Here is a 27,130-nt window from a genome sequence, read left to right as displayed (position 1 = left end):
ACTGGCTGCCTATGTGGAGCGGATATGGTCAGTGTGAACAACAGACCAGCTCTTTGTCTACTATGGTAAGAGAGTCCTGATGCATGGGCTATCAAAGCAGAGGCTCTCTCACTGGATCGTGGACACGATTACGACAGCATACCGCCTGGCTGGCAGGCCAGTGCTGGGATCTGTGGTGGCACAATCAACACGAGGTGTGGCTGCGTCCTGGGCTCTACTGAGAGGAGTGCCCCTTGCTGATATCTGTGCTGCGGCCAGCTGGGCTTCCTCTTGCACCTATGCTAGGTACTATCGGGTAAATGTGGCACCTCCCTCTGCGGTTTGTTCAGCAGTCCTCGGCGTCGCCGCCTCGTCCCGGGACTGTGCCGGGACCCCTCTTCCACATTGACGGCTCTTGCATCTCAATCCCGCGCTGGGACTTCGCCGCTGGCTGGCCAGGTCCCTCTAGCACCGACTAAATCGGGTACGGGTATACCAATATATTGGAGTGATCCAATATAGTGAAACATAAAAGGTTACGTATGTAACCACGGTTATGTATGTAACCACGGTTATGTGAGCTATATGGGTTACTCCAATCCTCTACGGTGCTAGTGGCCCCTCAAATTATGTAGAGAACGTGTGTCGCGGCTATGGGGTCTATATATAGGGGCGGACCCCAGCCGTACGCAGGAGTAAATCTGTAAATCCTCATCTCGGATGTATCCCTCCACCACGTTGTGATACCAATATATCGGAGTGATCCATATAGCTCACATAACCATGGTTACATACTTAACCTTCGTTATTGGTTGGCATCATAGCTCAAAGGTGTAGTTAAATGAAAAATGGATGCGTGCTGTTCTTGGAAGTATGGTACTGCTTATTATGTTACACATCAAATCTCCTATGAGAAGTACTGTATCTTTCAAGCTGAGAGCAGACTTGTTTAGAAAAGTATAATTACTTTATTCCATCTACATTACCTCAGTAAGGTAAATATTAAACTGTCTTTGTTCTAGCCTAGGTTTATTGTCTCTCTAAAAACAAGTATTTACACAAGCCTGTTTTTAAATGACAAGTTAATGAGGTGTATGTGATTAATTATCCTCTTACACCAAGACACTTCACATGAGAACTATATTTCAGCTAAAGAATAGTTCCCAGACATCCCCTGCATACTTCTCAAGCCACACTGCTATGATTTTTCCCCTTTGTGGACACTCTTATGTCTGATAAGGCTAGTCAGGAAGGAGAAGCTCTTGTAACATAGTTTGCACTTGAAGGGCTTCTCCTTGGTGTGAACGGTCTGGTGCCTCTTCACATAATTTGCATCAGCGAAGCGCTTCCCACACGTGGGGCAGGCGTATGGCTTGTCTGCATCCGTCCTAATACTCTGCCTCCCACGTTGTGACCCAATGACACCAGAGGTAGAAGCAGGAGCCACTGCCCTCAGGTGGTTAGTGTTTGAGTTCCCTCCTTGACCTCTAGCCATTGTTTGGGTGTTGTTGGGATTGTGTGCTGTGTTATAAGCTAGATACCTCTTGTGATGAACACCCATCCTGACCCTGTCTGTATTTGTGGGGTAACCCTGAAGTAACTGAGGAAGCCTAGATCCAGGTCCAGACCTTCTTTGAACCAAGTCACCAGGCATTAGATGAAACCCTGAAGAAGACAGACTTCCTGATAGACTTCCACCAGGGGGATCTCCCACCACTCTCTCTGAAGGCTGAAGCCCAGGGTGACCTGCTCTGTCCATCATGGATACTGTGGTGTTTGTATCATAGGAACAGGAGGGTCTCTCTCTACCAGCCATTGGCCCTGCTTCATCCCTGCACTGAGACTGTGAAGAGAAGGGTCTGGGCTGCAGACTGGATCCCTGACTTGAGCCTCTGTCTCTCTGATGACCACCAGGACTGAGGTTGTTCAGTCCACCTGTCCACTGGTTTTGTTCTGTGTGGTGGTGGAGTCCCTGTCCCTTGTGGTTCTGTCCTGGTTTCAACCCGGGAAGGAAGAGCGATGGCTCCGGACCCAGGGTTCTGATCTGGGGCCAGGGTTTGTGACTAGCCACCTCAGAAGTCCAGTCTCTCCCACAAGCAACACCAGATATCAACTGGTCCACATGGACTGCAGACTGTAAACACAAATTGAACAGAAAAGCATAAAGGTTTATATAAGAAACTCTTTGCGGTACATACAGAAACATGACATTATAAAATGGTAATCACAGTCAAACACATCCCTAACACTAATTGAAATACTGTGCCTAACAATATGGAGCCATTGGTGTTTATTATAAAAACAATTCCATATGCGTTGATTCAAGAATTAAGTATAATGTTTTGGTTCAACTGAGATAAAGGAAACTCAGTCCCTGCAATGATCCATAAATAACCAAATCAGTCAGCACAGACTCAGTTTTGTGTTTAATTTCAACAAAATGGTCATACACTCAACTTTGAAGAACAGTACTTTTATTGCACAAAATGATACGTGACAAGTAGAATAACTTTTCTCACTATGGTAACACTTAACATTTTCTGTAAATCTGGTACCCTCGCAATGATAAAATAAATGTTAGAATACTATGGAAAAGGTTAAACATTACACTCACAGCTTCACCACTTAATGCCAAGTAAACATGAATTAAGGCACTATTACATTTACATTTTAGTCATTTAGCAGACGCTCTTATCCAGAGCGACTTACATTTCATTTCACTATAATTTCCTCATTATAAAACACCAGCATCAACCAACAGGATAAGGTTGTAACTTTTCATTAGTGAAGAATTTTTATAGACACCATCACCATATCATCTACTCTGCCTCATCATACTAATTCTTTCCTCAGTTCACCTCATCCAGTTCCCGATACCTCTAAAACAAACTAATTGACTACAAAGTAACTAGTTCATGTCTCCCGTGTGGACCTCTCAGGTGCATCTTCAGCTGGTGCTGGTGGGAGAACTTCTCAAACTGGGGGCAGCTGTAGGGTTCTTTCCCTGTGTGGACCCTCTGGTGCCTCTTCAGGCTGGACGATTGGAAGAAACTGCCCTGGCACAGGTGGCAACCAAATGATTTCTCCCCCGTGTGAATCCTCTGGTGAATCTCCACCTGTTGGGGGAAACTGAAGGCTTTCCTACAGAACGAACACGGGAACTGCCTCTCTGTGGCGCTGCCACCTTTACGGATTTTGTCTCTACTACTGTCATTTGTCAATGGGCTTGTGTAGCTATTTAATGTTGAGGCACTGACATTGTCTGAGGTCTGGTTTAACATTAGGAGAGTGTGAGGAGAACGAAGGCCAGGAAGTGTCTGTGTTGTCACAGGATCCATGTTCCAGTTGATAGATCCTTTAGAAGGCAGGCTGAAGGCAGCATCTGTTAGGGGGTTAACCTGAGGTACCATCAGTCTCTCTGAATCACAACTATAGGAGCAGGTATCTGTTTTCTCAAGCCACATACCGACACCTCCCCGTCCCCGTGGACCAAATCCACTCCTCACCCTTGTCTCAGACAATCTGTTGTCATGGATACTAAGACTGGATGTTGTTTTGTGTTCGACTGTCTGTTTCTGGTTGTGGTTAACAGTGTTGTTCCCCAGCCCAGAGTTGAGGACACTGTCCCATTCACTGACCTCCACTATGTCATCACTGGTCCTGGCCTGCTCAGTGATGTTGTCCCCTGGAACCTTAGCTGCACCGGTCGGGGTCTGGAAATCCAAGATGGCCGCCCAGTCTCCTCTGTTAGCCTCCAGCCAATCACCTGAAGGTTACAAAATAGACTTTACAAACATGGCCGAGAACTGTACATAGGGAGTTTTTTGTTGTTGTTGTCAATTACCTGGTCAAGTTTCATACATTGTGTGTTTTAGTATGTAAACATACATTGTACTGATTTCATTTTATGAATGAAGAAAGAAAACAAATAGCCAGGTGCATCACTATTCCCATTGAAGATCTATTACTGTATGTAGGCTATATGTATTACTATTCCCATTGAAGATCTATTACTGTATGTAGGCTATACGTATTACTATTCCCATTGAAGATCTATTACTGTATGTAGGCTATATGTATTACTATTCCCATTGAAGATCTATTACTGTATGTAGGCTATATGTATTACTATTCACATTGAAGATCTATTACTGTATGTAGGCTATATGTATTACTATTCACATTGAAGATCTATTACTGTATGTAGGCTATATGTATTACTATTCACATTGAAGATCTATTACTGTATGTAGGCTATATGTATTTCTCCCTTACCTTGCTCCCCCATCTTTAGTCCACTCAGCAGATCAATGCTCTCTGGTTCGTCTTCTATTGTCTCCTCTTTGACCAGCAGCAGATCAGGCTTCCCATCCTCCATGTCTACTGACTGTAAGAGATACAGAGTGAGAGGATGTTGGATCAAGAAATCTGATATGAGCACCCTGCTATGGAGCATCTTCTGATTGGGCAATGAGGGATTGATGTGATACTACAGAAATATGTTAGTTGAATTGATTACTTGACACTCTTTAATGGTTTGATAATTGAAAGGCATGGTCCCACACTTAAGACAAAATTAATCAAGACCTGGGCCCTTATCAATAAACAGTCTCAGAGTGGGAGAATTGATCGAGGATCAGGTCCCCACTTGTCTATATAATCTTAGTCATTATGATCTAAAAGGCAAAACTAATCCTAGAACAGTACTCCTACTCTGAAAGGCTTTGTGGATACGGGCCCTGACCTAATAACATTCAGACTGTAGTTTACAGTGGGCTTACCTCTGTGAGACTGTGCGTTGTCCTGTGCTGCTCAGCTGGGGGTTCAGGAGGAGGTGTAGTCTGGTTGACTTCCATGATAATGGTCCTCTCAGGGTTTTCCAGACCCTCCTCACATCCTTCCTCCTTCACCAGCAGCACCTCTGGACCCTCCTCCTAGAAGAGACAGTTTATACAGATTACATACATACACTCCCTCAGGTATGTACATGTACACACAGATAAAACACACTTTCAATATGGAGTGTATACTGTAGTTACAGAATGACTTCATTGTTGTTAAACCCATCATGGGGGACATACAGTACCAGTCAAAAGTTTGGACATACCTACTCATTCAAGGGTTTTTATTTATTTTTACTTTTTTAAATATTTTATATTTGAGATTCTTCAAAGTAGCCACCCTTGACAGCTTTGCACACGCTTGGCATTCTCTCAAGCAGCTTCATTAGGTAGTTACCTGGAATCCATTTCAATTAACAGGTGTGCCTTGTTAAGTTAATTTGTGCAATTTCTTTCCTTCTTAATGCGTTTGAGCCAATCAGTTGTGTTGTGACAAGGTAGGGGAGTATACAGAAGATGGTCTTTTACCAAATAGGGCTAAGTCCAAGAACAGCTTAAATAAGCAAAGATAAATGGCAGTCCATCATTACTTTAAGACATGAAGGTCAGTCAATCTGGAACATTTCAAGAACTTTGAACGTTTCTTCAAGTGCAGTCGCAAAAACCAATCGAGCTATGATGAAATTGGCTCTCGTGAGGACCGCCACAGGAAAGTAAGACCCAGAGTTACCTCTGCTGCAGAGGATATGTTCATTAGAGTTACCAGCCTCAGAAATTGCAGCCCAAATAAATTCTTCAGAGTTCAAGTAACAGACACATCAACATCAACTGTTCAGAGGAGACTGCATGAATCAAGCCTTCATGGTCAAATTGCCACTACAAGAAACCACTACTAAAGGACATCAATAAGATTTGCTTGGGCCAAGAAACACGAGCAATGGACATTAGACCTGTGGAAATCTGTCCTTTGGTCTGATGAGTCCAAATTTGAGCTCTTTGGTTCTGAACGCTGTATCTTTGAGACGCAGAGTAGGTGGACGGATGATATCCGCATGCGAGGTTCCCACTGTGAAGCATGGTGGAGGAGGTGTGATGGTGCTTTGCTGGTGACACTGTCAGTGATTTATTTAGAATTCACGGCACACTTAATCAGCATGGCTACCACAGCATTCTGCAGCGATACGCCATCCCATCTGGTTTGGGCTTAGTAGGACTATCATTTGTTTTTCAACAGGACAATGACTGAACACACCTCCAGGCTGTGTAAGGGCTATTTGACCAAGGAGAGTGATGGAGTGCTGCATCAGATGACCTGGCCTCCACAATCCCCCAACCTCAACCCAATTGAGATGGTTTGGTATAAGTAGGACCGCAGAGTGAAGGAAAAGCAGCCAACAAGTGCTCAGCATATGTGGAAACTCATTCAAGACCGTTGGAAAAGCATTCCAGGTGAAGCTGGTTGAGAGAATGCCAAGCGTGTGCAAAGCTGTCATCAAGGTAAAGGTTGGCTACTTTGAAGAATCTAAAATATATTTGGATTTATTTAACACTCTTGGTTACTATATGATTCCATGTGTTATTTCATCGTTTGTTGTCTTCACTATTATTCTACAAATGTAGCAAATAGTAAAAAATTGGGAAAACCCTTGAATAAGTGGGTGTCAACTTTTGACTGGTACTGTAAATATGACGTTGTGGGTCAAGTCATCAGACAAACCTGACTAAACTATTTTAACATGTACAGTAGGTGTTTGTTAGTGTGTGGGTCTAGAGTCAATGAAAGTCTTAGAATAAAAAGTAAAATTTTAGTTTATTAAACAAACAAGTGTTAAATACACCATATGAAAACCACACATACGTCTCAACTAAATCAGCATGAACATGATAAACTGAATAAATTATCACTAATTGCCTTGGAAAAGTTTGATCATCATATAGCCTACACAGCACAAATAATATGAAAGACTTTTTAGGCTTAAATATGACACAATCTGTGGATCTTTTCTGCTGGCAACATTTAAAATATAATAAAAATGCCATTAATGCAGGGTTTGATCTAAAAGTCAAAAGATTATGTGGAATGGTTACTTTATGTTATAGAGTAGAATGATTTTTCTGCTGGTGTATCCTGAGGTATCTCTTTTCTGAGAACCTCTTCCCACAGTGCATACAGGCGAACGGCCTCTCTCCCGTGTGGACCTTCAGGTGCATCTTCAGATGGTCCTGGCGGGAGAACCTCTTCTCACACTGGGTACAGCTGTAGGGTTTCTCCCCTGTGTGGACCCTCTGATGCCTCTCCACCTTCTGGAGGCAGCTGAAGCCTTTGTTACAGAACATGCAGAGGAACCGTTTCTCTTTACTATTGCCTGATGTTGCTCCCCCTCCCTGAGCCGGGACTCTAACCCTGTCGTTTGAGTTCAATACCTGATCGAAAAGGATGTGGCTGTGTGAATCGGAAGGCCCCATCGACGTGGACACTGGGTCTAGATCCCCGAACAAGTGTAAAGGGGAGTGGGCGGTGACATTTAGATCAGTCTCTAAGCTTTCCCTGTAATCTAGGAAATCTCTGCCCTGTGAGTGTCCGTCTCCAAGGTGACTATCTGCATTCCACGTGGGAGGAGCGTCGCCCTCCACTTTCACAGTCACTTCATCTACCACTATAACCTCCTCTTCCTTATCTAGGCACCCTTCAGAGTATACACTACTACTGTACTGGTTCCAGTCCCCTCTAGACAGATCAGTCTGTGTCTCTAAACCCAAGGATATGTTGTCACGGTCCATCTCTGTAGTGTAAGAACAAGACGGATCATCACCTCCAGTGTCTAACATATCACTATCACCACGGGAATGAACCATCCTCTGGCTATGGTGAAATACTGGTAAATACTCTGAGCCGGGAGCAGGAGGACAGCCCGGTCTCCCCAGTCTCTCTGGGTCTGATTTGTGGTCAGATCCTGTGTTTAAGAGCCTGTGTGTTAAAGTCTTGGTCTCTGACTTGAGGACGGCGTTCTGCGTTCCACTGACCTCCGTGATGCTGCGTCTGGTCCTGGGCTGCGCTGGGACAGTGGTGGGGTCCTCTGTGGCTACAGGGGGTGCTCCAGCTACTCCAGTCTGGATGTCTCTGCTGTGCCATGGGTCCTCCTCACCTTCAGTCCTCTCCTGCTTGACCCCAGGACCTGCAGCCTCTGCATCTGCAGACTGACACAAGGATATCAATGTTGTAGGGAAGTCTCATAAGTTCCCCTATGGCAGATAAATGAGGATGTACATGTAAGCAAGTGAATAGGTGGGGGGAGCCTTTCTGAAATAAATGGGCCACATTTGATTTCCAAAGTAACTGTAATTTGTAATGAAACACTTTTACACTAACCTCTATCACAATAACGTGCTGGTTTGAGGTTCCACCACCCTCATCAACAGTGATTGGTTGGTCATCTCTCCATGTATTGTGTCCCGCTGGCTTCACAAAGCTCCTTTGGCCTCCAGTGGGATGTCCTTCACCTGAGAGAGTGATTGGGGTGAAAGAGGTGGTTAGGTTAACTACTGTCAATGCTATACTGTACACTATTAACAATGTCTACAATAGGCAAGGATGTAAGGTAACAGTTTTCATAACTTCTTGATAACCCATCTATTGTATTGATCAATGTATTATGCATCATAGTTTTTGAGTAAATAGTCAATGCAGTAAATCAATGTTTAGAATATGATCGTCTCTTTGCGCAAGATTGCTAAGTAATCAGATGAATTATTGCATACAATCCAAAAATTTACCAAGAACCAATTATGGGTAACATCTGAACAGAGGGTAACAGGGCGTCAGGCACTGGGCAATTTATAATCCGCGACAGGCCACGCAGCAAAATGTACCTCTTGCGGTTCCTCTGTATCGGTCGAGGATCTTGACACTACTGGGACGACTGGTAAGGACGCGCTCTCGCATTGTCCTCTCTGCGCGCTCCCGTGCCACCTTCAGTTCTAGTAGTTTCCTCCGCAATGCCCTGTTTTCTTTCCGGCTTTGAGTTATTTCCAAACGAAACACTGCATAGTCGTCGTCCACGAGTTTACAGATCTCTGCCACGGCTGCATTCGCTAGCACCTCCATAATGGAGGCTATTTGAGTGTGAAAAACCATACAGTTAGCCATTGTTAGCAGCTAGCGTTATCTAGATACCATCTATCAACCAAGTTCTGTCTCTAGAGCGAATTAAACACCACATGGGTTAAGTATTCGATGCTGTGCAGTTAAATGAGTCATATTATGAGTTACAGGTTGTTAATAAACGTCTAAATCACAACAAAACCGCTAACGTGGAAATTGTTTCTTGATCACTGTTCACTGCCCTTTCTTCTTCGTATGCGTTTCCGGTAGGCTAGAAGCTGTGTGGCGTAACCTATTGCACATAGTGTGAATTGCACATTTTGTCACAAAAATGGAGGGCACACCAATTGCACCGTCCAACCCTACACATACACTGAGTGTACAAAACATTAGGAACACCTTCCTAATATTGAGTTGCATCCCCTTGTGCCCTCAGAACAGCCTCAATTAGTCAGGCATGGACTACAAGGGTTTGAAAACATTCCACAGGCATCCTGGCCCATGTTGATTCCAATGCTTCCAACATTTGTTTCAAGTTGGCTGGATGTCGTTTGGGCGGTGGACCATTCTTGATTCCCATGGTTAACTGTTGAGCGTCAAAAACCCAGCAGTGTTCTTGACACACTCAAACTGGTGTGCCTGGCACCTACTACCATACCCTGTTCAAAGACACATCTTTTGTGTTGCCCATTCACCCTCTTAATGGCACACAAAAATGTCTCAAGGCTTAAAAATCCTTCTTTAACCTCTCCTCCCCTCCATCTACACTGATTGTGGATTTAACAGGTGACATTATTAAAGGATAATAGCTTTCATCTGGTCAGTCATGTCATGGAAAAAGCAGTGTCCTAATGTTTTGAACACAGTGTATATACAGTTGAAGTCAGAAGTTTACATACACTTATGTTGGAGTCATTATAACTCATTTTTCAACCACTCTACAAATTCCTTGTTAACAAACTATAGTTTTGGCAAGTAATTTTTCCAACAATTGTTTACAGACAGATTATTTCACTTATAATTCACTGTATCACAATTCCAGTGGGTCAGAAGTTTACATACACTAAGTTGACTGTGCCCTTTATTTTCTAAGCTGTTTATGTAATGGCTTTAGAAGCTTCTGATAGGCTAATTGACATAATTTGAGTCAATTGGAGGTGTACCTGTAGATGTATTTCAAGGCCTACCTTCAAACTCAGTGCCTCTTTGCTTGACATCATGGGAAAATCAAATCAGCCAAGACCTCAGAAAAAAAGTTGTAGACCTCCACAAGTCTTTACTGAAGACTTATCTCTTCAGTAGGTCCTATGATTAAGTATAGTCTGGCCCAGGAGTGTGAAGGTGAACAGAAAGGCTGGAGCAACGAACCGCCCTTGCTGTCTCTGCCTTGCCGGTTCCCCTCTTTCCACTGGGATTCTCTGCCTCTAACCCTTTTACAAGGGCTGAGTCACTGGCTTACTGGTGTTCTTCCATGCCGTCCATGGGAGGGGTGCGTCACTTGAGTGGGTTGAGTCAATGACGTGGTCTTCCTGTCTGGGTTGGCGCCCCCCCCTTGGGTTGTGCCATGGCGGAGATCGTTGTGGGCTATACTCGGCCTTGTCTTAGGACGGTAAGTTGGTGGTTGGAGACATCCCTCTAGTGGTGTGGGGGCTGTGCTTTGGCAAAGTGGGTGGGGTTATATCCTGCCTGTTTGGCCCTGTCCGGGGGTATCATCGGATGGGGCCACAGTGTCTTCTGATCCCTCCTGTCTCAGCCTCCAGTATTTATGCTGCAGTAGTTTATGTGTCGGGGGGCTAGGGTCAGTCTGTTACATCTGGAGTATTTCTCTTGTCTTATCCGGTGTCCTGTGTGAATTTAAATATGCTCTCTCTAATTCTCTCTTTCTGTCTTTCTCTCGGAGGACCTGAGCCCTAGGACCATGCCTCAGGACTACCTGGTATGATGACTCCTTGCTGTCCCCAGTCCACCTGGCCGTGCTGTTGCTCCAGTTTCAACTGTTCTGCCTGCGGCTATGGAACCCTGACCTGTTCACCGGACGTGCTTGTTGCACCCTCGACAACTACTATGATTATTATTATTTGACCATGCTGGTCATTTATGAACATTTTAACATTTTAACATCTTGACCATGTTCTGTTATAATATCCACCCTGCACAGCCAGAAGAGGACTGGCCACCCCTCATAGCCTGGTTCCTCTCTAGGTTTCTTCCTAGGTTTTTGGCCTTTCTAGGGAGTTTTTCCTAGGGAGTTTTTCCTAGCCACCGTGCTTCTTTCACATGCTTTGCTTGCTGTTTGGGGTTTTAGGCTGGGTTTCTGTACAGCACTTTGAGATATCAGCTGATGTACGAAGGGCTATATAAAAATACATTTGATTTGATTTGATTTGGTTCATCATTGGGAGCAATTTCCAAATGCCTGAAGGTACCACGTTCATCTGTACAAACAATAGTACGCAAGTATAAACACCATGGGACCATGCAGACCATCAGCCATCGCTCAGGAAGAAGACACGTTCTGTCTCCTAGAGATGAATGTACTTTGGTGCAAAAAGTGCAAATCAATCCCAGAACAAAAGCAAAGGACCTTGTGAAGATGCTGGAGGAAACCGGGACAAAAGTATTTATATCCACAGTAAAACAAGTCCTATATCGACATATCCTGAAAGGCCGCTCAGCAAGGAAGAAGCCACTCCTCCAAAACCGCCATAAAAGAGGCAGACTACGGTTTGCAACTGCACATGGGAACAAAGATCGCACTTTTTGGAGAAATGTCCTCTGGTCTGATAAAACAAAAATAGAACTGTTTGGCCACAATGACCATCGTTATGTTTGGAGGAAAAAGGGGGATGCTTGCAAACCGAAGAACACCATCCCAACCGTGAAGCACAGGGGTGGCAGCATCATGTTGAGGGTGTGCTTTGCTGCAGGAGGGACTGGTGCACTTCACAAAATAGATGGCATCATGGGAAAGGAAATTTATGTGGATATATTGAAGCAACATCACAAGACATCAGTCAGGAAGTTAAAGCTTGGTCGCAAATGGGTCTTCCAAATGGACAATGACACCAAGTATACTTCCAAAGTTGTGGCAAAATGGCTTAAGGACAACAAAGTCAAGGTATTGGAGTGGCCATCACAAAGCCCTGACCTCAATCCTATAGAACATTTGTGGGCAGAACTGAAAAAGCGTGTGCGAGCAAGGAGGCCTACAAACCTGACTCAGTTACACCAGCTCTGTCAGGAGGAATCGGCCAAAATTCACCCAACTTATTGTGGGAAGCTTGTGGAAGGCTACTCAAAATGTTTCACCCAAGTTAAACAATTTAAAGGCAATGCTACCAAATACTAATTGAGTGTATGTAAACTTCTGACCCACTGGGAATGTGATGAAAGAAATAAAAGCTGAAATAAATTATTCTCTCTACTATTATTCTGACATTTCACATTCTTAAAATAAAGTGGTGATCATAACTGACCCGAGACAGGGAATTTTTACTGGGATTAAATGTCAGGAATTGTGAAAAACGGAGTTTAAATGTATATGGCTAATGTGTATGTACACTTCCGACTTCAACTGTATATAAAGATCCAGTCCATTTAAAAAATTGGAAGCGTCTTACACTTCTATGCGCTAAATGCTTAGCGCATAGAATTAAAAAGGTTTTGTCAGATATTATTCATCCTAATGGGTTTTGTCAGATATTATTCATCCTAATAAGACAGGTTTTTTTTACATGGACGATACATTGGAGATAATATCAAATCAAATGTATTTATATAGCCCTTCTTACATCAGCTGATATCTCAAAGTGCTGTACAGAAACCCAGCCTAAAACCCCAAACAGCAAGCAATGCAGGTGTAGAAGCAAGGTGGCTAGGAAAAACTCCCTAGAAAGTCCAAAACCTAGGAAGAAACCTAGAGAGGAACCAGGCTATGAGGAGTGGCCAGTCCTCTTCTGGCTGTGCCAGGTGGAGATTGTAACAGAACATGGCCAAGATGTTCAAATGTTCATAAATGAGCAGCAAGGTCAAATAATAATAATCACAGTGGTTGTCGAGGGTGCAACATGTCAGCACCTCAGGAGTAAATATCAGTTGGCTTTTCATAGCCGATCATTGAGAGTATCTCTACCGCTCCTGCTGTCTCTAGAGAGTTGAAAACAGCAGGTCTGGGACAGGTAGCACATCCGGTGAACAGGTCAGGGTTCCATAGCCGCAGGCAGAACAGTTGAAACTGGAGCAGCAGCACGGCCAGGTGGACTGGGGACAGCAAGGAGTCATCATGCCAGGTAGTCCTGAGGTATGGTCCTAGGGCTCAGGTCCTCCGAGAGAAAGAAAGAAAGATTTAGAGAGAGCATACTTAAATTCACACAGGACACCGGATAAGACAGGAGAAATACTCCAGATAACAGACTGACCCTAGCCCCCTGACATAAACTACTGCAGCATAAATACTGGAGGCTGAGACAGGAGGGGTCAGGAGACACTGTGGCCCCATCCGAAAAAAAACCCGGACAGGGCCAAACAGGCAGGATATAACCCCACCCACTTTGCCAAAGCACAGCCCCCACACCACTAGAGGGATATCTTCAACCACCAACTTACCATCCTGAGACAAGGCCGAGTATAGCCCACAAAGATCTCTGCCACGGCACAACCCAAGGGGGGGGGCGCCAACCCAGACAGGAAGACCACGTTAGTGACTCAAGCCACTCAAGTGACACACCCCTCCTAGGGACGGCATGGAAGAGCAACAGTAAGCCAGTGACTCAGCCCCTGTAAAAGGGTTAGAGGCAGAGAATCCCAGTGGAGAGAGGGGAACCAGCCAGGCAGAGACAGCAAGAGCGGTTCGTTGCTCCAGTGCCTTTCCGTTCACCTTCACACTCCTGGGCCATACTACACTCAATCATAGGACCTACTGAAGAGATGAGTCTTCAATAAAGACTTAAAGGTTGAGACTGAGTCAGCGTCTCTCACATGGGTAGGCATATCATTACATAAAAATGGAGCTCTATAGGCGAAAGCCCTGCCTCCAGCTGTTTGCTTAGAAATTCTAGGGACAATTAGGAGGCCTGCGTCTTGTGACCGTAGCGTACGTGTAGGTATGTACAGCAGGACCAAATCTGAAAGATGGAAAGAAAGCCCCTGTAATGCTTTGTAGGTTAGCAGTAAAACCTTGAAATCAGCCCTTGCCTTAACAGGAAGCCAGTGTGGGGAGGCTAGCACTGGAGTAATATGATAACATTTTTTGGTTCTAGTCAGGATTCTAGCAGCCGTATTTAGCACTAACTTAAGTTATTTAGTGCTTTATCCGGGTAGCCAGAAAGTAGAGCATTGCAGTAGTCTAACCTAGAAGTGACAAAAGCATGGATTCATTTTTCTGCATCATTTTTGGACAGAAAAATTCTGATTTTTGCAATGTTAAGTAGATGGAAAAAAGCTGTCCTTGAAACAATCTTGATATGTTCGTCAAAAGAGAGATCAAGGTCCAGAGCAACGCCGAGGTCCTTCACAGTTTTATTTGAGACGACTGTACAACCATCAAGATTAATTGTCAGATTCAACAGAAGATCTCTTTGTTTCTTGGGACCTAGAACAAGCATCTCTGTTTTGTCCGAGTTTAAAAGTAGAACATTTGCAGCCATCCACTTCCTTGTGTCTGAAACACATGCTTCCAGCGAGGGCAATTCTGGGGCTTCACCATGTTTCATCGAAATGTACAGCTGTGTGTCATCCACATAGCAGTGAAAGTTAACATTATGTTTTCGAATGACATCCCCAAGAGGTAAACTATATTATGAAAACAATAGTGGTCCTAATACGGAATCTTGAGGAACAGCGAAATTTACAGTTGATTTGTCAGAGGACAAACCATCCACAGAGACAAACTGATATCTTTCCGACAGATAAGATATAAACCAGGCCAGAACTTGTCCGTGTAGACCAATTAGGGTTTCCAATCTCTCCAAAAGAATGTGGTGATCGATGGTATCAAAAGCAGCACTAAGGTCTAGGAGCACGAGGACAGATGCAGAGCCTCGGTCTGACGCCATGAAAAGGTCATTTATCATCTTCACAAGTGCAGTCTCAGTGCTATGATGGGGTCTAAAACCAGACTGAAGCATTTCATATACATTGTTTGTCTTCAGGAAGGCAGTGAGTTGCTGCGCAACAGCTTTTTCTAACATTTTTGAGAGGAATGGGAGATTCGATATAGGCCGATAGTTTTTTTATATTTTCTGGGTCAAGGTTTGGCTTTTTCAAGAGAGGCTTTATTACTGCCACTTTTAGTGAGTTTGGTACACATCCGGTGGATAGAGAGCCGTTTATTATGTTCAACATAGGAGGGCCAAGCACAGGAAGCAGCTCTTTCGGTAGTTTAGTTGGAATAGGGTCCAGTATGCAGCTTGAAGGTTTAGAGGCCATGATCATTTTCATCATTGTGTCAAGAGATATAGTACTAAAACACTTGAGTGTCTCCCTTAATCCTAGGTCCTGGCAGAGTTGTGCAGACTCAGGACAACTGAGCTTTGGAGGAATACGCAGATTTAAAGAGGAGTCCGTAATTTTCTTTCTAATGATCATGATCTTTTCCTCAAAGAAGTTCATGAATTTGTCACTGCTGAAGTGAAAGCCATCCTCTCTTGGGGAATGCTGCTTTTTAGTTAGCTTTGCGACAGTATCAAAAATTAATTTTGGATTCTTCTTATTTTCCTCAATTAAGTTTGAAAAATAGGATGATCGAGCAGCAGTGAGGGCTCTTTGATAATGCACGGTACTGTCTTTCCAAGCTAGTCGAAAAAACTTCCAGTTTGGTGTGGCACCATTTCCGTTCCAATTTTCTGGAAGCTTGCTTCAGAGCTCGGGTATTTTCTGTATACCAGGGAGCTAGTTTCTTATGACAAATGTTTTTAGTTTTTAGTGGTGCGACTGCATCTAGGGTATTGCGCAAGGTTAAATTGAGTTGCTCAGTTAGGTGGTTAACTGATTTTTGTCCTCTGATGTCCTTGGGTAGGCAGAGGGAGTCTGGAAGGGCATCAAGGAATCTTTGGGTTGTCTGAGAATTTATAGTATGACTTTTGATGATCCTTGGTTGGGGTCTGAGCAGATTATTTGTTGCGATTACAAACGTAATAAAATGGTGGTCCGATAGTCCAAGATTATGAGGAAAAACATTAAGATCCACAACATTTATTCCACGGGACAAAACTAGGTCCAGAGTATGACTGTGGCAGTGAGTAGGTCCGGAGACATGTTGGACAAAACCCACTGAGTTGATGATGGCTCCGAAAGCCTTTTGGAGTGGGTCTGTGGACTTTTCCATGTGAATATTAAAGTCACCAAAAATTAGAATATTATCTGCTATGACTACAAGGTCTGATAGGAATTCAGGGAACTCAGTGAGGAACGCTATATATGGCCCAGCAGGCCTGTAAACAGTAGCTATAAAAAGTGTTAGCAACACCTCCGCCTTTGCGGTATGCACGGGGGATATGGTCACTAGTGTAACCAGGAGGTGAGGCCTCATTTAACACAGTAAAATCATCAGGCTTAAGCCATGTTTCAGTCAGGCCAATCACATCAAGATTATGATCAGTGATTAGTTCATTGACTATAACTGCCTTGGAAGTGAGGGATCTAACATTAAGTAGCCCTATTTTGAGATGTGAGGTATCACAATCTCTTTCAATAATGGCAGGAATGGAGGAGGTCTTTATTCCAGAGAGATTGCTAAGGCGAACACCACCATGTTTAGTTTTGCCCAACCTAGGTCGAGGCACAGACACGGTCTCAATGGGGATAGCTGAGCTGACTACACTGACTGTGCTAGTGGCAGACTCCACTAAGCTGGCAGGCTGGCTAACAACCTGCTGCCTGGTCTACACCCTATTTCATTGTGGAGCTAGGAGTTAGAGCCCTGTCTATGTTCGTAGATGAGATGAGAGCACCCCTCCAGCTAGGATGGAGTCCGTCACTCCTCAACAGGCCAGGCTTGGTCCTGTTTGTGGATGAGTCCCAGAAAGAGGGCCAATTGTCTACAAATTCTATCTTTTGGGAGGGGCAGAAAACAGTTTTCAACCAGCGATCGAGTTGTGAGACTTTGCTGTAGAGCTCATCACTCCCCCTAACTGGGAGGGGGCCAGAGACAATTACTCGATGCCGACACATCTTTCTAGCTGATTTACACACTGAAGCTATGTTGTGCTTGGTGACCTCTGTTTCATCCTAACATCGTTGGTGCCGACATGGATAACAATATCCCTATACTCTCTACACTTGCCAGTTTTAGCTTTAGCCAGCACCATCTTCAGATTAGCCTTAACATCGGTAGCCCTGCCCCCTGGTAAACAGTGTATGATCGCTGGATGATTATTTTTAAGTCTAATACTGCGGGTAATGGAGTCGCCAATGACTAAGGTTTTCAATTTGTCAGAGCTAATGGTGGGAGGCTTTGGCATCTCAGACCCTGTAACGGGAGGAGTAGAGACCAGAGAAGGCTCGGCCTCTGACTCCGACTCGCTGCTTAATGGGGAGAACCGGTTTCAAGTTTCTGTCGGCTGAATGAGCGACACCGGTTGAGCATTCCTACAGCATTTCACTCCAGAAGCCATGAGAAAGTTGTCCGGCTGCGGGGACCGTGCGAGGGGATTTATACTAACGTTACTATCTGTACTTACTGGTGGCACAGACATTATTTCATCCTTTCCTACACTGAAATTACCCTTGCCTAACGATTGCGTCTGAAGCTGGGCTTTCAGCACAGCTATACTCGCCGTAAGGCGATCGTTCTCTTGTATATTATGAGTACAGCGACTGCAATTAGAAGGCATCATGTTAATGTTACTACTTAGCTTCGGCTGGTGGAGGTCCTAACGAACCACGTCCAGATAAAGCGTCCGGAGTGAAAAAAGTTGAATGAAAAAAAGTTGAGTGAGGGAAAAACTAAAAATATAAACGGTAATTAAAAAGTAAAAACCGTAAAGTTGTCAGATAGCAAAGGTTAGTAACAAAACGCACAGCAGCACATATAAGACAGGTACTGGAAACAATTGAACACTATGAAATATCGGGGAAACCAGGCCTGATTTTCATTGCTGACTTTGAACAGGCTTATGATAAAAGTTAACTGGAGTTCATATACAAATGCCTGGAAGTTTTCAACTTTTGGAGAATCTCTTTTAAAATGGGTTAAAGTTATGTATAGTAACCCTAGGTGTAAAATAGTAAATAATGGCTACATCTCAGAAAGTTTTAAACTGTCAAGAGGAGTACAAAAACAAAGGTTGTCCACTATCGGCGTATCTATTTATTATTGCCATCGGAATGTTAGCTGTTAAAATTAGATCCAACAGTAATATTAAGGGATTAGAAATTCATGGCTTAAAACAAAGGTGTCATTTGGCAAATCTGACCATAATTCCATGCCGAGAAAAAATAAAAACTAAAGCAGGAAGCACCAGTGACTCGGTCAATAAAAAAAGTGGTCAGATGAAGCAGATGCTAAGCTACAGGACTGTTTTGCTAGCACAGACTGGAATATATTCTAACCCTGAAGCTCATAATAAATCCTGTTATGCCCTCCGACGAACCATCAAACAGGCAAAGTGTCAATACAGGACTAAGATCGAATCGTACTACACCGGCTCCGATGCTCGTTGGATGTGGCAGGGCTTGCAAACTATTACAAACTACAAAGGGAAGCACAGCCACAAGCTGCCCAGTGACACGAGCCTACTAAACGAGCTAAATTACTTCTATGCTCACTTCGAGGCAAGTAACACTGAAACATGTGAGTAAGACCTTTAAACAGGTCAACATTCACAAGGCCGCAGGGCCAGATGGATTACCAGGACATGTACTCTGAGCATGCGCTGACCAACTGGCAAGTGTATTCACTGAAATGTTCAACCTGTCCTTGACTGAGTCTAATACCAATATGTTTCAAGTAGAACACCATAATACCTGTGCCCAAGAACACTAAGGTAACCTGCCTAAATGACTACTGACCCGTAGCACTCACGTCTGTAACCATGAAGTGCTTTGAAAGGCTCACATCATCACCATTATCCCAGAAACCCTAGACTGACTCCAATTTGCATACCGCCCCAACAGACATACACCCAACACTGCCCTTTCCCACCTGGACAAAAGGAACACCTATGTGAGAATGCTATTCATTGACTACAGTTCAGAGTTCAACACCATAGTGCCCTCAAAGCTCATCATTAAGCTAAGGACCCTGGGACTAAACACCTCCCTCTGCAACTGGATCCTGGACTTCCTGACGGGCCACCCCCAGGTGGTAAGGGTAGGTAACAACACATCCGCCACGCTGATCCTCAAAACGGGGGCCCCTCAGGAGTGCGTGCTCAGTCCCCTCCTGTACTCCTTGTTCACTCATGACTGCATAGCCAGGCACGACTCCAATAATGAGGAGACAGGCTATAGGGAGGTGGTCAAAACCTGCTGTGTGGTGCCAGGATAACAACTTCTCCCTCAACGGGATCAAGACAAAAAGAGATGATTGTGGACTACAGGAAAAGGAGGACTGAGCACGCCCCCAATCTCATCGACGGAGCTGTAGAGCTTTAAGTTCCTTGGTGTCCACATCACCAACAAACTATCATGGTCCAAACACACTAAGACAGTTGTGAAGAGGGCACGACAAAGCCTATTCCCCCTCAGGAGACTGAAAAGATTTGGCATGGGTCCTCAGATCCTCAAAAGATTCTACAGCTGCACCATCAAGGGCATCCTGACTGGTTGCATCACTGCCTGGTATGACAAATTCCATTTGTCACATGCGCCGAATACAACAAGTGTAGACCTTAACGTGAAATGCTTACTTACAAGCCCTTAATCAACAATGCAGTTCAAGAAATAGAGTTAATAAAATATTTACTAAATAAACTAAAGTAAAAAGAAAATCAAATCAATCAATAGGAAACACAAGAAATGTAAATAACAATAACGAGGCTATATACAGGGGGTACCGGTACTGAGTCAATATGCAGGGGTACAGGTTAATCGAGGTAATTTGTAAAGTGACTATGCATAGATAACAAACAACGAGTAGCAGCAGTGTAAAAACTGTCAGCTAAAGAATGGCTCCCAGATATCCTGTGTACATCTCAAGCCACACTGCTATGATTTCTCCACATTGTGAACACTCCTATGTCTGATGAGGTTACTCTGGAAGGAGAAGCTCTTGTAACATAGTTTGCACTTGAAGGGCCTCTCTTTGGTGTGAACGGTCTGGTGGTCATTCACATAGTTTGCTTTTGCAAAGCGCTTCCCACACGTGGGGCAGGCGTATGACTTGTCATCTTCCGGCCTAATGCTCGGCCTCCCATGTTGTGTCCCAATGACACCAGAGGAGGTAGAAGCAGAAGCCACCACCGTCAGGTGGTTAGGCTTTGAGCTCCCTCCTTGACCTCTAGCCATTGTTTGGGTGCTGTTTGGATTGTGTGTTGTGTTATAGGCTAGGTGCTTCTTGTGGTGAACGCCCATCCTGACCCTGTCTGTATTGGTGGGGTAACTATGAGGTAACTGAAGAAAGCTAGACCTAGGCCTTCTATGAACCCAGTCACCAGGCATTAGACGAGATCCTGAAGGAGAAGACAGACTTCCTGTTAGACTACCACCTGGGGGGTCTCCCACCACTCTCTGTGAAGGCTGAAGCCCAGGGTGACCTGCTCTGTTCATCATAGATACTGTGGTGTTTATATCATAGGAACAGGAGGGTCTATCTCTATCAGGCCCTGCTTCATCCCTGCACTGAGACTGTGAAGAGAAGGGTCTGGGCTGCAGACTGGATCCCTGACTGGAGCCTCTGTCTCTCTGATGACCACCAGGACTGAGGTTGCTCAGTCCACCTGTCCACTGGTTGTCTTCTGTGTGGTGGTTGTGGTGGAGTCTCTGTACCTCGTGGTTCAGTCCTGGTTCCGACTCGGGAAGGAAGAGCGACAGCTTCTGATCCAGAGTTCTGTTCCAAGGTTTGTGATCAGCCACTTCAGAGGTCCAGTCTCTCCTGCAAGCAACACCAGATATCAGCAGGTCTTCATGGACTGCAGACTGTAAACACAAATTGAACAGAAAAGCTTAAAGGTTTATACAAGAAATTATCTGCTGTAAACACAGAAACATGACATGATATTATAAAATGTGAACCACAGTTCTATGTCTAACACAAGTACCTAACAATATGCAGCCATTGGAGTTTATTATAAAAAATGGCCATGTGTGTTGATTCAAGAATGAAGTATAATGTTTTGGTTTGACTGAGATAAGGGAAACTCGGTCTCTGATTTTTATCTTTTTTGTCAGTCAGGACAGAGTCGATTTTGTATTTAATTTCAACATGGTTTCAAATGGTCATACACTTACTTACATAAGGGACTAGGGGAGAGTGGGATAAGTTGAGACAAAGGGTTAGTTGACCCACACCTTGTGTCTAGGAAACCATACACAAAATATTTAGGAAGAGGTCATCATTTCATGGTCCATGCTATCTGATATCCTTTGGAAGTCCAAACTCTGACGTTACCCCATTGAAATTGAAATGTAAGGTTAGGGTTTAGGGTAGGGAAGTCCCAAGGATTCCGGATAGCACTAACCATTATTTCATGGAGTTTGAGAAGGAAGAAACCACATGGAAAAAGTGGTAAGCAAGTTCTTAATTCTTTTTTTTTTCTCCACAAAATCAAATTAATTTATTGTTGTAGGTTACATGAAGCTTGTATCTAAATAAAAGTAGATAATTTTAATATTGTTTTATACATTAGTTGGGGTCTCTATAAGCTTCAATATGAGGTCCTAAACATAGCATGAAAGTGCATCCTTGGAGCTGTTTGGGCTAATATCGTCAAAATGTTTGCCTTGGGGTAAGTTGAGCCAATGGCCACCATACCCCATACAAATAATGATAACATTTCATCAGTTTTATGCATAGTATTTTTGAAGTGTGTCATGTATATGAACTCAAGATGGATTTTTATTGTTACAGAGCAGACATCATCATGCCCTGTTTATACAAATGTAAAACAAGCAGGGGTCTAGCCCCTTGAGGTTCTTGAGAGCTGCCAAGGACAAGAGATGAAAAAAATAGACTGAATGACACTGAAGAGGTACAATGACATAAAAAGAAAAACATGGACCTGTGTGAAAGAGGCTGTGATAAAGTAGCAGAGGCACCAATGTCTTATCTGATGACATGGGAGTCTGAGCTTGCTAAACATATCAAGAAACTTGCGGACCAGTTTCATGGGCTTTGTAGGCTCAAATGCAGAGAACTTGCCTACAAACTGGCACATCGAAACAACATCCCTGTCCCAGACAACTGGTTAGGAAATGGAAGGGTAAGTGACATTGAACAGAAAGATCTACTGCATACATTTAAGATATACAATATACCAACCACATTCCATTAATTAAACTTTGACGACCAGCACCATCACCCACTGTCACAGGAAACCGTCACCCACTTACCCCAAGGCTGCTCAACTTACCACATACCCGGGGTAAGTTGTGCCAAGAGACCACTTTCTTTTTTGGACAAGCTATGTTTTCAGAACTGTAATATTTACATGAATTCTGATTATTTCCAGGGATACACAACATCCTGAAATATATGTAGATATCTTTGTTAGAAAGAATACTATAATTCCCTTGACGTAGTAATGCTGAATGTAAGAAATGGCTCAGCATACCCCACTCTCCCCTACTTTTATTGCACAAAACAATACCTGTGACAAGTAGAATAACTTCTCACTATGGTAACACTTGACCTTTTCTGTAAATCTGGTACCCTCACTCTGATAAAATTAATGTTAGAATACTTTGGAAAAGGTTCGACATTACACACATCTTCACTACTTCATGTCAAGTAAACACAAATTAATGCACTATCATTTCCTCATTATAAAACACCAGCATCAACCAACAGGTTAGGGTTGTCACTTTTCATCAGTGAAGCATTTTTAAAGACACACCAACCATCACCATCTACTCTGCCTCATCATAATATACAACCAAAACCAACATAGTTAACTACAAACAAACTAGTACTACATGGTAAGATGTGGACTGTGGTGTGAGGGGATGACACAGGCTCGCCTCGTAGGAGACTGTTGCTGATTACTGCCCAGGTGTGGTGGCCTCCAGGCACTTATTGCTGCCGATGCATCACCCAGATGGAGGCTACACATTCAGTGGTGGATGTTCCAGCCTACCTACAGAGGAGGAGGAGCTGTGAAGTGTAGAGACAGAGGTGCTTGATGAAAAGCTCCAGGCTTGTCTGACTGATGTGTCTCCCTCCCTGGCTGTACCATCGATGCCACCTCCAATCAAGCTACTCCTTTACTGAACTGCATCATCATCTAGCTGTGGAAGACCCTCTCCCATGAACTGCCAGCTCCCTTGTTTTTTTTTAAGTGAGAGATTCTGTATGAAAAGCTATATTTAAAATAAATACATTTATTATTATTACTATTACTACTATTCATGGGCCGTGTGCATTTTCTTCTGGTCTATCCTGAGGTAGCTCCTCTCTGAGAAACTCTTCCGCGCAGTGTGTACATGCGAACGGCCTTTGAGGTGTGGGGAGGTGTGGACTTTCATGTGTATTTTCAGATGGTGCTGGGGGGAGAACCTCTTCTCACACTGAGGGCAGATGTAGGATTTCTTCCGTGTGGACTCTCTGGGGCCTCTTCAGGTTGGGCAACTGGGAGAAACTGGCCCGGTATAAAGATGGCAGCCAAACTATTTATCCCGTGTGCATCCTCTGGTGGAGCTCCACTTGTTTGGGGAAACTAGAAGGTTTTCCCACAGAATGAACACAGGAAGCGCTTCTCTTTGCCACCGGATCTACTGATAGCCTTACTAGTACTGTCATTTGTCAATGGGCTTGTGTAGCCATTTAGTGTTGAGGCATTGGCATTGTCTGAGGTCTGGTTTAACATTAGGAGAGTGTGAGGAGGACGAAGGCCAAGGTGTCTGTGTAGTCGCAGGGTCCATGTTCCAGTTGATAGATCCTATAGAAGGCAGGCTGAAGGCAGCACCTGTTAGAGGGTTAACCTGAGGTGCCATCAGTCTCTCGGAATCACAACTATAGGAGCAGGACAGAGCATTGCTAGCCGCGTCTGTGTCTGTTCTCTTCCGCTGCATACCAAAACCTCCCCGTCCCCACAGACAAAGTCTATACCTTGCCCTGGTCTCAGCCAGTCTGTTGTCATGGAGACTAAGTTTGGTTATTGTTTTGGGTTCGACAGTCTGTTTCTGGTTGTGGTTAAGAGTGTTGTTCCCCAGCCCAGAGTTGAGGTCGCTGTCCCATCCACTGACCTCCACTATGTCGCCTCTGGTGCTGGCCTGCTCAGTGATGTCGTCCCCCAGGCCCTTGGCTGCACCCGTCTGGGAATCCAAGATGGCCACCCAGTCTCCTCTGTTAGATTCCACCCTATCACCTACAGAAAGAGGTAAAAAAATAGACTTTACAAACATGGCAGAGAAAACTCTGCGTGAAGTTTTTTTTTAAATTACCAGGTCAAATTCATACATTGTGTGTTTTTGTATGTAAACACAAGTTTGTTGATTTCATTTTATGAATGAAGAATAAATAGCCAGGTGCATCACTATTCCAACTGAAGATCTATTACTGTATGTAGGCTATATGTATTTATTCCTTACCTTGCTCCCCCATCTTTACTCCACTCAGCAGATCAATGCTCTTTGGTCCGTCTTCTATTGTCTCCTCTTTGACCAGCAGCAGATCAGGCTTCCCATCCTCCATGTCTACTGGCTGTAAGAGATACAGAGTGAGAGGATGTTGGATCAAGAAATCTGATATGATCATCCTGCAATTGAGCATCTTCTGATTGAGCAATGAGGGATTGCTATGAGTATAGTCTCGCATTGCCATACCTTCGAAATCACATCGTTGTCACGCCTCCCTTGAAGGTCTGGAGAATTTGATATTGCAAAATTGGTTTGAATGGGCCACTGGCTCCCAGGGGCAAGATTCTGATTGGATGTTACAGTTCAAGAACCCTCCCCCATAGCCCCGTAGAAGGGTTCTGCGTGTCACTGTTTTCTGTCCGGGTAGGACACATTTTGTAGAGAGTTGTTGCGTATGCTGGTTTCAAGTGCTACTTTTCAAGTTATGAAGTGTGGCCGACAATCTTGCGATTTATATTTATTGAAATTGAAAGTGGATTACGCTGGTAAAGTCGAACGTCACAACACATTCTAAACCGGGTAGGACACATTTTGTAGAGAGTTGTTGCGTATGCTGGTTTCAAGTGCTACTTTTCAAGTTATGAAGTGTGGCCGACAATCTTGCGATTTATATTTATTGAAATTGAAAGTGGATTACGCTGGTAAAGTCAAACGTCACAACACATTCTAAACCGCTCTGGTGACGTACATACTTTTTGCCCAGTCTCCATTCATCCACATGGCTACTGGCTGTGCTTTGCTACCACCGGACATATCTTGAAGATTGCCCATTATTTCGTTTTTGTAAGGACCCAAAAAACAGAGGCAGTGTTAGCTATTCACGTAAGTAAATACATTTTGAAAATGTAAAAAAACAACAACGATGTATTACAGTACTAGTAGTAGGCTACTTTGTAAGCTAACTCAACTAACTTTACACCAGTCGTCACCAACCTTTTCTGAGTCAAGATCACTTTGTCTAAATGCAAGCCTAGATCTACCGCAACATTAACCAATTAAGTTCTGTAGCAATGAGATTTGTGCGATAGGCCCGATACATTATCACTGCATATTGGCTATGCTTGAATTGCCCTGCCAATGTTGTTCTTCTCAGACCATTTTAGGTATATGATCACACTTGTAATAGATCATTTGTTGTATTACTTGTGAGGCACAGCTGAGTGAGCATAATAATTAGCTTCAGCCTCCTGAGGTTGAAGAGGCGCTGTTGCGCTCCAGCTGTCAGTAAAGGGAGAGTGTAGACTGGACAGGGCAGGTCATTTTGTGGGAGGACATTATGAAACGATTCTCCAGTTCCAGTCCCTAGAGGAAAACTATGAGGACAGAGAGATAATAGCTACATAATATTCAGTGATGTCTAATTTGGAGTCTAATGAAGCCTGTGTCTTTGAGATGTTTTCTGTCCTACGATATGGAAAGCTGTGAAAGCCTGTTTGCAGATAAAAAGAGAGGTCCCAAGAGACTAATGGCGCATTTCCATATCAGAGTTTTCTGTTTCCATCTACGCGGGGAAGCACCCGTGTCTCACCGGACCATGGTTCTGGCGGACCTGCTCTCACTTTGGGCCCAAGGCAAGCCACTGGTACTTTTCAACTAACTGTGAACTTTAACACCTTCTCATAAAACAACTGTGTATATTACCAGGATTTTTCCATTCAACATGTGCTAACATAGGTAGGCCTACCTACAGTGCATTCGGAAAGTATTCAGACCCCTTGACTTTTTCCACATTTTGTTACGTTACAGCCTTATTCATTTTGTCCTCATCAATCTACACACAATACCTCCTAATGACAAAGCAAAAACAGGTTTTGCAAAGTTATTCAACATAAAAAACAGAAATACCTTATTTATTTTGAAACTTTGCTATGAGACTCAAAATTGAGCTCAGGTACATCCTGTTTCCATTGATCATCCTTGAGATGTTTCTACAACTTGATTGGAGTCCACCTGTGGTAAATTCAATTGATTGGACATGGTTTGGATTGGCACACACCTGTCTATATAAGGTCCCACAGTTGACAATGCATGTCAGAGCAAAAACTAAGCCATGAGGTCGAAGGAAATGTCTGTAGAGCTTTCCACACGTGGATTGTGCAACATTTGCCCATTATTCTTTAAAAAATTCTTCATGCTCTGCCATAGGTTTTCAATTAGATTTAAGTAAACTGTAACTCGGCCACTCAGGAACCTCCACTGTCTTCTTTGTAAGCAACTCCAGTGTAGAGTAGATTTTGCCTTGTGTTTTAGGTTATTGGCCTGCTGAAAGGCAAATTCATCTCCCGGTATCTGGTGGAAAGCAGACTGATCCAGGTTTTCCTTTAGGACTTTGCCTGTGCTTAGCTCTATGCCGTTTCATTTTTATCCTAAAAAACTCCCTAGTCCTTAACGATTACAAGCATACCCATAACATGATGCAGCCAACACTATGCTTGAAAATATGGTGATACTCAGTCATTTGTTGTATTGAATTTGC

The 27,130-nt window shown here is 43.8% G+C and overlaps 3 protein-coding genes across 3 annotated transcripts in view; all 3 read right to left on the bottom strand.

The window, feature by feature from the left end:
* Positions 1-927: 927 nt before the first annotated feature.
* Positions 928-27,130, bottom strand: part of LOC106606466 (zinc finger protein 205) — a 322,856-nt gene continuing 296,653 nt past the window's right edge. Inside the window, exons 6-7 of the mRNA XM_045723119.1 lie at positions 3,618-3,745; positions 928-2,113 (exon numbers count right to left, since the gene is read on the bottom strand). Coding sequence (XP_045579075.1) covers positions 1,178-2,113; positions 3,618-3,745 — 1,064 coding nt within the window. The 3' untranslated portion in view covers positions 928-1,177. The remainder of the gene's footprint in view (positions 2,114-3,617; positions 3,746-27,130) is intronic.
* LOC123744269 (uncharacterized) lies at positions 6,612-9,314 on the bottom strand. The gene is made up of 3 exons (XM_045723194.1): positions 8,691-9,314; positions 8,191-8,321; positions 6,612-8,018 (listed from the first exon to the last, which is right to left on the bottom strand). Exons 1-3 carry the CDS (start codon positions 8,965-8,967, stop codon positions 6,915-6,917), a joined length of 1,512 nt encoding a protein of 503 aa, XP_045579150.1. The 5' UTR covers positions 8,968-9,314; the 3' UTR covers positions 6,612-6,914.
* Positions 19,937-24,881, bottom strand: LOC106610059 (C2H2 finger domain transcription factor crzA-like). Its single transcript, XM_045723201.1, has 3 exons — positions 24,607-24,881; positions 24,262-24,383; positions 19,937-20,997 (listed from the first exon to the last, which is right to left on the bottom strand). Exons 1-3 carry the CDS (start codon positions 24,836-24,838, stop codon positions 20,068-20,070), a joined length of 1,284 nt encoding a protein of 427 aa, XP_045579157.1. The 5' UTR covers positions 24,839-24,881; the 3' UTR covers positions 19,937-20,067.

Source organism: Salmo salar, chromosome ssa08 (assembly GCF_905237065.1).
Source record: "Salmo salar chromosome ssa08, Ssal_v3.1, whole genome shotgun sequence".
Lineage (NCBI taxonomy): Eukaryota > Metazoa > Chordata > Actinopteri > Salmoniformes > Salmonidae > Salmo > Salmo salar.
The sequence above is the reverse complement of the archived record's forward strand: the minus strand, read 5'-3'. Positions and strand labels throughout refer to the sequence as shown.

What these genes read in the sequence shown, in the direction of transcription:
- LOC106610059 (XM_045723201.1), bottom strand. Translation starts at nt 24,838, where the DNA reads ATGGCAATGCGAGACTATACTCATAGCAATCCCTCATTGCTCAATCAG. An exon ending in AGTAAAGATGGGGGAGCAAG is followed by an intron (nt 24,384 to 24,606) that starts GTAAGGAATAAA and finishes CTCTTTCTGTAG; the next exon opens with GTGATAGGGTGGAATCTAAC. An exon ending in CCAGAGGCGACATAGTGGAG is followed by an intron (nt 20,998 to 24,261) that starts GTCAGTGGATGG and finishes TTGTGTTTACAG; the next exon opens with TCTGCAGTCCATGAAGACCT.
- LOC123744269 (XM_045723194.1), bottom strand. Translation starts at nt 8,967, where the DNA reads ATGGCTAACTGTATGGTTTTTCACACTCAAATAGCCTCCATTATGGAG. An exon ending in ATACAGAGGAACCGCAAGAG is followed by an intron (nt 8,322 to 8,690) that starts GTACATTTTGCT and finishes TCACTCTCTCAG; the next exon opens with GTGAAGGACATCCCACTGGA. An exon ending in AGCACGTTATTGTGATAGAG is followed by an intron (nt 8,019 to 8,190) that starts GTTAGTGTAAAA and finishes TCCTTGTGTCAG; the next exon opens with TCTGCAGATGCAGAGGCTGC.